Here is a 12413-nt window from a genome sequence, read left to right on the forward strand (position 1 = left end):
AGGAGGGAGGTTTGCTCCATCCCGACCCTGTTGTACCCACCATAGGCGGGCGAGGCACCACGGTGAAGGAGTAGGGCTTGGACTCGTGGCGGTAGAAGCTGGTGGAGGTGGTGTCTGATGAGGCACTGTTGAGTTTCAGGGGGGACTTGGCCCGCAGCGCGGCTCCCACCTCGCCACCCTGCCGGCCCCGCTGGGCACGCTGCCGGGCGGCCAGGAGCAGTGCCATGGGGGACCCCCGCTCCACCCGCTCGCCCGTCACAGGGTGGATCAGCACCTCCTCCTGCCCCGCTCCCGAGGTGGCCGGCGGGCTCCTGGCCGTGCTGGTGGGGCAGGGAGGTTCGGCCGAGCCCAAGGCACACGGTGTTTCTGCTGAGCTGGTCCCAGCCCGGTGCACTTTGTACTGGAAGACGGCCGCGTTGGGCTGCGGGGCTGGGCTCTCTGTGGGAGGAGTGGGGGGCGAGGGGGATGTGGGAGCAGGGGGCTTCTCTGCCGGTGCCTGAGGTGGGTCTGGGGGGTTTGTGCTGCTGTTGAGGGACCCAGGAGCAGGGGTCCAGTTCTCTGTGGCCTTGCTAGCGGCAGGAGTGGGATGATCCTTGAGCCCCGTCTCATCCTTCTCCACTGCAGCCCCTGGTGCTGGGAGGGGGCTTGGGGCTGGTTTTGGCACCACCAAGTCACCTGGGTCAGGGGGGCTCTTCCTTGAGTCAGGGGGGCTCTTCCTTGAGTCAGGGGGGCTCTTCCTTGAGTCAGGGGGGCTCTTCTTCATGCAAGGGGTGCTGCTGCCATCCTCAGTGCCCTGCTTCTGGCTGCCGAGCCCCATGGCAGGTTTCCCTTCTTTCTTCATATTCAGCACAGCCTCCAGCTCGTTCCTGATCTTCAACACGCTGCGGGTCTGAGGCGCAGGGCTGCTCTCTGGAGCGGGGAGCGCTGCACTGGGAGAGCCCCCTTTGGCACTGGGGGGGCTGCCAGGCACCTCTTTTTTCTTGGTCTCTCCTCCCGCGGGTACCTGTGTGTCCTTCCCAGCAGGTCCAGCCGGTTGGTGCCCATTCAGACTGGGCTCATGGCTGCCGGGGCGGTCGGTGCCACCATCCGTGGGCTGGGGAGCTGCCGGCTTCTCCACCGGCCTCTCCTCCCTGCGTGGGGAGCGCAGGAGAGCCGAGAGCTCGTGCCGCAGCCTGCTCAGGTTGCTGGCGTCCCTCCAGTCGTCCTCACTGGTGGGGTAGTCTGGAGGGGGAAGCTCCAGGTCGTTCGCAGAGAGAGATTCAGATTTCGGAGGAGGGTCTTTCTCGGCTGTTTTTGGTTGGGGAACCTTCTCCGTCTCGGAGCCTGGCAGCGGGGACCGGCGACCGGCAGGATTCGTGCCTTGGCTGAGCCCTGGACCCGGCTTGGGGCTCAGTGGTGGGGGTGTCGGCACAGCCGGCTTCGCGAGGGCCTGTCTGAGAGGGGAATTTCTCTGCTCAGCATCTCCTCCAGCATGAGCCTTGGCCGCGGGTCTTATGGTGAAGCACGGCGGGAGGGGAGGCCGGGCATGAGGCTGCTTGGGGAAGGAAGGTTCCTGCCGGGTGGGCTGGCTGTCCTGCACAGGGATGGAGGAGGTCCGGGCTGGGGCTGGAGGAGGCACCTTGAAGGACCTGGGGAAGGTGAGGTGGGGCTCGGGACAGTGCTTGGGCTGCAGACTCTCCTTCGGGCTGGGGGCAGCCGGCACCCCAGCCTCGGCCGGGCAGAGCGGCCCCTCGGCATCCGCCTGCCTGGTGTTCAGCACAGTCTCGGACTTCCACTTGGAGATGCTGGTGGTGAAGGGTGCTGAGGCCTGGCCAAGCTGAGAGGCACCCGGTGGGGCTGGTGGGATGAAGTCTGGAGGAGCCGGTGTGCCAGGGGAGGACAGGGCAGAGGCTGGAGGTGGCGGAGGTGCCATGGCAGGAGGTGGTGGCACCACCTCAGGTGGTGGCGGTGGTGGTGGAGGCAGCGTATCGGGTGGTGGAGGGACCGGCGAGGCTGCAGGCGGTGGTGCAGGTGCTGGTGCTGTTGGAGGGGGTGGTGGGGGTACTGATGGTGGTGGAGGGATGTCTTCATCCAGGTCATCCCCCTCAAGAGCCTGTGGGCGCAGGTCCCCCACCGAGCTGTACATTCGGTAGTTCCCATTGATCTGGGAGCCAGAGCCTGGAAGAAGAGCAAGAGCACGATGGTGTGAGCACCTTCTCCAGCAGCACCACGACGGCCAGCACCACCCTGGCCAGCTAGCCTCCTAGGAAGCCAGTTTATTTTGCTCAGCAGCTGTCTAAAGCTTGCTGAACTGTAACAGCCACTATGCCTCACCCCGTAGAAATGAATTAATTTTCAATTACTTCAAAAAATAATTAGTAGTAGGCTCTATTTTAGCATGAAAATCTCATGATCAGACTGTCTGCTCCAGAGCTCGGAACACGCTTCCTCCCCCAAGGGCACGGTACTGCTGAGCACTCAGCACCGTCCCGGACTTGGCAGAGGAGATTCCTTACCAAGTGCTGCTTTTTCCTCAAAGTCTTCTGGCACTGATGGCGTTGGCACAGCCACCCCGTGGGATTCTTGGGCATTCTGCAATAGTTGAGAGATAGGAGCTGTTAGTTTTACGCCCAGGGTATCAGAGCAGAGTGCTGACAAGCAGGCCCTAGCCTGTATAGCTGGTACTTTGTCTACACAAACAGGAGCCTGACGGGATCCGGGGCCGTTTCCGAGACACTCAGGTCCCTGTGGTACCTGCTGTTGACAGGGCTGAAGGGGACGAGTCTCCACTTGTGATCAAGGCTCCTCAAGCCACAGATACAGCTCCCCCATGCCAATGAGGGGCAGAAGGGCTGGTGAGGAGCACAGCTTCATCACCTCCAGCCTCAGGGCTCCCCAGCACCAGTTTCTCACCATTCACCTACCAAGCAAACTTAATAGCTCCCGTGGGGTTTGTGGGTTCTGCTCTCCAGCCCACGCTGCAGCCAATATACACCGAAGTCCCAGACAGTCTTCCAGCTTTTTGGGAAACCGGCACCAGCAGATCTGAACGCTCTGGGGGAAAACTGCTACTTGTGTGGTTTGTGCTTCGCTCTCAATTACTCCCTTTGCATTCGTGCTGAAGACTCAGCAGTGCGTTTAGGTGGCGCAGGACCATGCAATTTAGCAGCCTACACGTTTGCAAGGACGCTCACAGCCAGGGCGCTGTGGCTAATGACAGCCACCCATGGGGAGATATTCCTGGCACGCTGAGTCGCCCGCAGCCCTGACCAGGAGCAGAAAGCCTCTCCTTCCCTCCCGTGACTCACCGCTACGACGGCTCTGCAGAGGGACTGGAATTGCTCACACAACGTACACTAACGCGCCCACGTCCCAAACGCAAACCCGTGCTGAATCAGGCTGGCAGCACGGACGTCAGCGACCTGGGCTTTCGCATACCTGCGCTGGGAGAGACCCACAGCAAGGGAATAACGCCCCACGAGCTCCCGGACCCCACGGGCAGTGGTCAGGGACATACTGCCCCGTTCCCAGGCTCTGGGGCCCACCCTCTGGCACTCCTGCTCACCCCAGCAGCTGTTTGCACTAGCTGTTAACAGCCCCCTGTGCAAAGGAAATGTTATCCTGCCATCAGCCCCACCGCTCAGTGCGGGTTCTCCGCATACAAAAGCCGAGATAATGATTGAGCCCCTGCCCTTTGCCTTTCACTGGCATTATCACGATTTTTACAAGAGAGTGCTGTAGGATTCCAAAGTCTCCTCGACCAAAGGTCAAGCTGGGTTTATGCAGCCAGCCCCATTCAGGGCTCCCATTAACATCACACACCGTCCCGGGAGTGCAGGAGCTGCTGGGGTAGAGGTGACCTGAGCAGCAGCAGCCTGGGCTCCTTCAGGAGAGCCCTGGAATCCCCCAGCTTTTGACAAAATAATAAGAAAAAACACATGCTTTGCTTGCAAGGTCCATCACCCCGCAGGTGACCAAAGATCCTCTACAGCCACAAGGGAATGAGCCAGATACTGGTGGCCCAGGAGAGACAGAGTGGGAATTCACACTCCTGGGATTGTACAACTGATCAGAGAACTTGGTGCTGGTGGAGAAGCCAAGATCTAACAGATCTGTTAGTATCAGACAAGGTGAGCATTATAGCCTCATGTAAGACCTCCTTACGGGTCCCAAAGATACTGTGCAACGCAAAGGAAAGATCCTTAACTCGGTTGAAAGCCAGAGGGAAAACAAAGGCTAACACAGGCACTTCCAGAGCCGCTAATGAAATTGTCCAGAGCAATGACATACCAAAAAACCACAAAGAAGAAAACCCAGCAGTTCTCATTTGCTAAGGAAATTCATTGCTGCCAGTCTCCAGAGCACACCGAGGATACCTGCTCATTTACAGGGAAACAAAGATGTCTGGGCACAGAGTTAAAAGCACCATATGCATCACATGTCTGGATAGGAGTAGCAAGGGAACGGCAGTCGGAAGAAATCTATGCAAAGCTGGAGGAAACAAGAGTCCACATTTCATAAACGAGCAGTAACTTTGGACATGTCATTCCAACAGGTCCTAAGAACTGGGCAAGCCTGTTTCACCCCCAAAAATTTCTGTTGCGGTTGCTAACGCTCAGCATCTCTCTCTCCAAACCCACCCACCCTCACGTCACGGGCTGGTCTCGACAATGGAAAGCATCTCCAGCACGCTGCCAGCCTCCAGAGATGACGGCAAAGATTGTTCCCCTCTGCTGTGTTCGTGGGGTGGGACCAGCCCAGCAAAGCTCCAGCTGATTCAGAGCAGGCTGCTGGGCTGGGGTGGTGCCCAGGAACCGGCATTTCCAGTTTGTGGTACCTGCACCAGATTTATTCCTGCCGAGGATCCCTTTAAGGGGAGCTTTCACTGTAACCACCAGGAATCACTTCTCAGTGCTGGAACAGAGTTAGATGTCCCCCATTCCCAATGCCCATCCCGGTCTCTCAGGAGCCCACGCTTCCCACCCGTTAAATCATCAAATCCCAGCTTGGAAGGGACCTCAAGGATCATCTGTTCCAACCTTTCTTGGTAAAAGCATGGTCTAGACAAGACGGCCCAGCACCCTGTCCCACCAAATCCTAACAGTGTCCAGTGTTGGGGAATCCATCACTTCCCTCGGGAGATTATTCCAGTGGCTGATAGTTCTCATTGTGAAAAATTCTGCTTGTGTCCAATTGGGATCTCCCCTGGAGTAATTTGTACCCATTACCCCCGGTCTTTTCTATGTGGCTCCTCATAAAAAGGGAGCGTCCATCTGCTCTGTAGCCACCCTTTAAATACTGGGACACGGTGTTAAGGTCTCCCCTAAGCCTTCTTCTCTGAAGGCTGAACAAACCCAATTCTCTCAGCCTTTCCTCATGTGAGAGAAAATGAGCGAAGTTTGAGGCCACCCCTTACAAAAAAGGTGTGAAAATATATCTGCTTTACACCCTGGCATCTCAGAGAGGCCAAGGATTTCCCCAAATTTGAAGCGCTCCCCCAAAACTCCTTGTTTTGAAGCAGAGCTAGGGAAGTTTGGCTATTAACTCCAGGAATTTATTCCCCCAGGATGCCAAAGCTTTGCCTGCACCCAGGAAATGGGGTGGGCAGGGGGAGGTGGTGGTACCCGAGGGGCAGGCAGCCGAGCTCCCTCTCCTCCAATGCCTCCAGGCGGCTGAGGGCCAGGCAGTTTTGGGGGCAGGACACCGATCTGGGGGGACAGGCACTGATCTGGGGGGAGTGGAGAGCTGCCGGGCAGGGTGTGTGCATCCTCCTGACTCACTGCTCCTCAGCCTCCCCCTGCACCCAAGAGCACGTGGGTGGAAAGAAAGGGTTAAGGCAGGAGCTGCAGAACAGCCCCGTGCAAATATGTACGTGGCAGCAGAAGTGTCTGTGCCAAGTCACATCATAATCAAACCTCATCAAAATAATGCAAATACACAACACAGACTGGTCCTTAAAAAAATGCTGCTCCTTCCTACTAATTTCTCCAGCTAAACCTGTTACTCTTGGAAGAGAAGCACAACGAGAGGGACCCTCACAAGGGCAGCTGAGGGGAAAAAAGCCCCAGGGCTGGCTGTGCTTCTGCGGGCACTCTTTATCCCAGGGACATCTGCGATGTGTATTCCTCTACCACATACACTTCTACTAGTAAAACATCTGAAAGCTCAAAAAATACGCAAAAGGCTAGACTCAAAACCCCTGGTAATATGGGGTGCCAGCTGTGGTTTCACACCCAAGCCTGTGCTACCAGAGAGGAGTTTCTCAGGCACCAGTCCTACAGTTACTGGGAGCCCAGGGGAGATTTTTCACCCACTGTGATCTTCTGGACGGCATCACGGAGGGCACAACTCCTTTGTAGAACCTGGGTAACCCCATACCTTCCTAATGATGCTCTCCGATAGGTAAATAAACTCCCTCTCCCGCCCAGCTGTCCTCCAAATGACACCTGCACAACCCCATGACTCCTAATTGCACCCGGGTGACACCAGACCAGCCCATTTGCTGCTGTAGGTGATGGCCTCTCTAAAGGACGAGGATGTACGAGGAAAAACACCCCCTGCTCTCAGAGAGGATTTTCTTGTCAAGACCATGGGCTTTTAAGTGTTTTACTGTCTCCACTGACCTTCAGTGACCCGAGTGCATCACTGCAGCTTTAGCTATCGCCACCTCCAAAGCATCCCTGAGCAACCACGCGCTCTGCTGTACTCTTCAGGGGATAAGACCTTTGCAAAGGTGTGCTAGGTGGAGGAGGAAAGCTTGCTCAGCACATGCGGCAGCAAAGCCTCCAAGCCAACAAAGAGCACGTGTGGTTTCTGGAGTCCCAGCTGGGTTAAAGCCACCTCTGGGTCCAGCTGAGCTGGCACTTGCTGCTTCAGCCCCTGTATCCGGCTGTTCCTGGAGCACTGGCAGCTCTGCAGGGAACTGCTTCCCTCATATTGAGGTTGGAAAAATCAGGCTCTGCACAGGCACCCGCTGCATCGCCTCCTCCTCCCCTGCTGTAGACAGGGCACAGCTTTGCTACTGCTCTCTCCACCAACTCTCCTGATCCAGGGAGAGATACCGCCAGCAGCGGTTAGATAAAATGCAGTGCAAGCTAGATCTATCATCTAACACGCTCAGCAAATTTTATTTTTTTTTAATTGAAAATACAAGACTGATGATGCTGACGTCTCTCACCCCAGCATCTTGCCTATGTCCAACACAAGCCTTGAACTCAGATCACCTCCTAATCCCTCGTATCCAGCGTCATTACAGAGTGGTTTTACTTTCCATTTAATTTCTCCCCTGAGGTAGGGGAGGGCAGCAGCAGCAGCCAGCCCAGCTGGTTCTGGGCACCGGTTACATGCGCTGCCGTAACGAATCCCAGACGGATACTCACAAGGGGTAAGAAAGTCAGCAGCGGCCGGACTCTTGGACGAGGTTTAAGAGTTGCTGTGCCAGAGTCAGTCATCGACCCAAAGCGATTGTCGCCATAGTACACCTCAATCACATCACCTGCGGGGAAGAGAAGACTGTTAGCAGCAGCACTGTGTTAGAGGCAACAGGAAACAAAAAAACACTGGACGTCACCTCATAGAATCATAGAATGGTTTGGGTTGGAAGGGACCTCAAAGATCATCGAGTTCCAACCCCCCTGCCCTGGGCAGGGACACCTCCCACCAGACCAGGTTGCTCAAGGCCCCATCCAGCCTGGCCTTGAACCCCTCCAGGGATGGGGCAGCCACAGCTTCCCTGGGCAACCTGTTCCAGTGTCTCACCACCCTCAGAGTAAAAAATTTCTTCCCGAGATCTAATCTGAATCTTTTTTCTTCCAATTTAAAACCGTTTCCCCTTGTCCTATCATTACCCTTCCTGGCAAAGAGTCCCTCCCCAGCTCTTCTATAGGCACCCTTCAGGTATTGAAAGGCCGCTATAAGGTCTCCCTGGAGCCTCCTCTTCTCCAGGCTGAACAAAAGCTCTGTGAAGAATTTCCTGTATCATCTCCCAGGGATGGGCAAACCCCATCTGATTCTGAGGAGTATCTGGGCGTTTGGGAGCAGAGTTGAAGATGGGAGGAGAAAGGTCCCAGGTAAGTGGGACACCCGGGCAGGCGCTCCAGCCCTGACATATGCCCACAAGGTGCAGAGACCCTTCTTGGAGTTCCAGACACTGGAGTTCAGAGAGCACAGATGTCAAGTCTATTCCAAAAGGCTTATTTCTAGTTGTAGCTAACTTAACTTTACATTAGAAGGGTCAAAAGTTAGCACAAGCTCTCAATTCACTCCCCACTCTAAGTTCAGGGAAGGAATATGCATCAGGATCAGCTCTTTGCAGTCCCAGGAGGCTATGACCTGCAGAAGAGCAGGAGGTGGGTCCAGGGCTGGTGCCCACAGAGGTGACACAAACCCCATTGCATGTGTGGGCAGGATCTGGCCTCGGCTGCTCCCCCAGGGGCTGGAGTCGAGGGGGAGGCAGCAGCAGAGTCAGACCACCAGCCATGGTGACCAGAGGGAGAGCTCCCATCCTTCTTCCCCTGCTGACCATCACAGGTTGCCATTAAAACCCAGAGCTAATTACAGGTTCTTCACTCAGCCCTATCACGACAACAGGTCCCTGTCACTCAGCCCTTATCACAACAACAGGTCCATCACTCATGAAGTGGAGAAGGACAGCGGGGGCATCCCTGACCCCTGGCTTTGCAGCAGAGAGGGACAGCGGGGGCATCCCTGACCCCTGGCTTGTGCCAAGCAGGACCAGGGCAAGCAGAGGGGAATGGCTCCCTGCTCTGCCCAGACACCACCATGGAACTGGGACACGCAGAGGCTCCCCGAGGAGGTGTTTCCCCTCCACGTTCTGCTGCCAGCAGCCAAGGGAGGTGTCACAGCTGTGGATGGACCCCCCCAGCATCCTCAGCATCCTTCTGCACGCTGCGACCCTGCTGCGATTGGCACTGCAGGACAAGTCGTGCTGGCCACTGCACTGTCACACTTCAGCCTGCCCTACGGAGAAAGGAGCAGTGATTTCTTCCCAAAAAATCCTACTATGAATGGAGACACCACAGCAGAAAGCAGCCACCAAGCCCCGGTGTTACACGCAGGAGGAGCCACCAGGTACTGCTGGTTCCCAGCCCTGGGCTTCTACCTTGAACCACACCTTTTGGGCCGGTTTATTTCTGACAGTGAATAAAGCTCATAAAATTAGTTTAATTACGTTCTTTGTGTCTGATTAACAGCATGAATTAACAAGCAGAAGCACTGAAGCATGTAAACCCCACCTTGGCTGGAAGGAGATACACAAATAACTCGTAGCCAAGGAGACCAACATTAAAGGAAAAGTGAGGGTTTGAGGAAGGGGGGGAATTGGGGAATTGCTGCAAAACGGCTGTGATCAGAGAGAAAACTCCGCAGGAGCGTTCCCACCTCACAGAATTCCAGGGTGGTTTCAGTGCGAAAGAAGCAGCAAACAACCTCTCCCTCCGCCTCAAAACACAAACACCAAGAAGTAAACAGCTTTTTTTTTTTTTTTCTGCTTTAAAATATTTGAAAGCAGCCCTTGAAGCCGAGCCCATGCTACAGTGTGAAGCACAGACAGTTGAAAGCAGTCCCTGAACCCCAGCCCATGCTACAGTGTGAAGCACAGACAGTTTCTGTCAAGTGCAGGGAGCAGAAGGTGAGGGTTGTGTAAGCTCCGCACGCAGGCGGAGGGGCTGGGCTGACTTTCCAAACCTCCAAAATCCACGGGCAGCACTCACCAGAGGAGTCCCCGAAACTCTGCAAACCACCAGCCCCTGACAGTGTCCCCACTCCCTCCTGCACATCCCTCGCTGCCCCAAGGGACAGCCTGTGCCCTCCAAACACTGGCATCCCCAACCCACCATGGGCTGCCACGGCACGTAGCGTTGGTTGGCACTAAGTCTCTGCCCTCCTTGGATGGGCAGAGATAAAGCAAGAAGGTCCCTTCAAAACAAAGCTTAGTAAGAGGGAAAAAAAAAGAGTGAGCAGATGTTTGTGTATGTGTATTCCCACAGGAGAAAACCACTCGCATGAACACCTGGAATGAAGAACCTGACCATGCCAGGGGCTGGGCACGAGCTACCTCAGCCTCTGCTGCAGTTTGGGGTTTGGAGGCAGATGAATTCCACGCAGCCTTGAAACGTGCCACCGAGTCCAGCGAGCACGTCAGCTCTTCCTTTCCCCCACCACCTACACCACAAGTCGCCCTGGGATACACCCAGGAGTATCCATCATCCTACCACTGTCCTTACACTCACGACTTCCCCTCCCTTATCCCAAACTCTCCCACTACAAGAGATTCTTTACAAAAAAAGGACATTTTCTTCAGCTTTCAAAATACTAATCAGCCTGTACTTCAGTTAGTGTGGTCCTACCAAGAGGTGAACACCTCCCTGCCTGCGAGAGACCCAAGCTGGAGGAGGAGCTGCTGGACTCCCAAAGACAGCTGAGATGCCAGCAAATTATTATTATTTTTGTAGAAACCACCCTTAGGTGACCCCACATTCAGCGACCAAGCAGCAAGAATTAATGCAACATCAGAGTTTGGATTCAGCCAGCTTTGTGGAGCAGCGATAGATTAGTTCAGAGACCTGAAATGATGAGAGTTTTATATTAAACTAGACACCAGGTAAACCCAGTGAGAAACTGTATTAAAGATCACAAGGTCTTTGATCCTAGATTACTAAGCATCACTAACCCGAATGCATTTAATTAAAGTAAAATGAAGTGCTTGTAGTTGTGTTTTCTTTGCTAGATAAACAGGACTTGCCTGCTAAGAGCCTGTCACCAGTAAGACCTGTGCTCTGCCAGCTTGGTTTCCTGGAAGGAGGGATGGGGAAACGCCTTCGGAGGCTGTCGGAAGCGGTTGGCCCCAACTACGTTTTGGCCACTTTTTGACATTCAACCTGTTCTGGAGATATTTGCGTCCTCTCAGCCATGGGAAATAAAATAAACAACCTACAAGACATGCAATGGAACTTCTTCCTACTTGAGGGTTGCATCACCTGGAGTAGGCGTAGCAGGTTTGACGCTGGGGTACCCGCAGCTCACAGCGAGGAGGCGGCATCAGTCACTATATTCAGGAATCTCTGAGTCAGTGACATGCAAACCTACACCCATTCCACATTGCTTAACTTGTGTTTACTCTGTATGAAAAAACTAAGGTGGGGATCAGCAGGAGCAGTGGACTCCTTTTGGCAGCACCGACGGCGTGAAGCTATGCAGCAAATACTCGAGAGACAGGGCCAGGGATGGGGCTTCCCTGGGAAAGAAGGTGGCACCAGGGAAGTCAGGAGATGGTAGAACCTGCCCTTGGACCACGGAGCTGTGACCACACCACTCCTTCCACGGGCTCACACCTCACACACGCTACTCCAACCGCGGTCACTCAGCTTCTGTGTGTCACACTACGCTACACAAATTACACATAAATATATATATAAACGCCGAGAGGATGCTAAGGAGTGATTCAACAGCTTTTATTTGCGCTCAGATTTCAAGGACTCCTGGCTTTTACTTTGCAAGCTGATCCGCACAGCAGTTCCCCACACCTGAAAGGAATGCCTTTGTACTGCAATTGCAGCCACGGAAATCAGGCTTGTAATAAGCAGACACAGGGACTTTCTTTTTTTTTTTTTAAATCCAAACCACATCAGAGGGAAGCTTGAATCCTCCTCGGATTTACGACAGTTAGAAATCAGTGATTTTCCTTTCGTGTTTAAGAGTTGCATGAAACTCTCCGTCGCGTTTTCGTTTTATCTCAGTTTCCCCAGCGTGGCCTGGAGGGTGTAACCACCTCACAATCACTTTCATGGACACTGCTCCCACGTCGCCCGTGGAAGCGAGTGGGTCTTCCCATTTTTAAGCTTGGAAGGGGCTCGTTGGAATCTCAACAGCCACCAAACTCCATCCACAAACTGCTATCTTTTATCTACCTGGCTCCATTGCTATTAACTTGGCTCCCTCCTACATGAGCCTCCAGGGCACAGTATTGCAATTAAACCCGCAAAGAAAATACAAATAAATCCTGCAGGAATACGCAGCATTCAACTCCAACCCCCTCAATTAAAGTGAAGAAACAGGTTTCCAGGTAAATAACCAGATCCCGGGAAGGCGCAGATCAAACATGGCGTGGGAACGAGAGGTGGAAGCAATAAAACTGATTCACAACTATTTATCACCCGGTTTTGGGCCACTTAAACTTCCCGGAGAGGATGGTAGCCCCGCTGAGAGCATCGAACCGGCTCCGACCCGCGGGTGCGGAGCCTCCGCGCCCCCCCCAACACACATAACTCCCCCTCTCCTCCCTCCGGAGCGCTCCCCAGCCCGCAGAGCGCAGGCTACAACTCGCCCTTCGGTGGCCCAGCCCTGCCAACCGCCTCCCGGAGTTGCCCAACCGGGAGGCGAACGAGCCACCACCGCTCCCCGACGGCTCCCTCCGA

At 54.7% G+C, this 12413-nt stretch overlaps 1 protein-coding gene across 1 annotated transcript in view; it reads right to left on the reverse strand.

Annotated features, from left to right (window-relative positions):
- LOC106891717 (chromosome unknown open reading frame, human C6orf132) overlaps positions 1-12413 on the reverse strand; it is a 34339-nt gene that overhangs the window by 17350 nt on the left and 4576 nt on the right. Inside the window, exons 3-5 of the mRNA XM_014948432.1 lie at positions 7359-7474; positions 2496-2571; positions 766-2157 (exon numbers count right to left, since the gene is read on the reverse strand). Of these exons, the coding sequence (XP_014803918.1) occupies positions 766-2157; positions 2496-2571; positions 7359-7474 (1584 nt within the window). The remainder of the gene's footprint in view (positions 1-765; positions 2158-2495; positions 2572-7358; positions 7475-12413) is intronic.

This window comes from Calidris pugnax, unplaced genomic scaffold, assembly GCF_001431845.1.
Source record: "Calidris pugnax isolate Ruff unplaced genomic scaffold, ASM143184v1 scaffold91, whole genome shotgun sequence".
Lineage (NCBI taxonomy): Eukaryota > Metazoa > Chordata > Aves > Charadriiformes > Scolopacidae > Calidris > Calidris pugnax.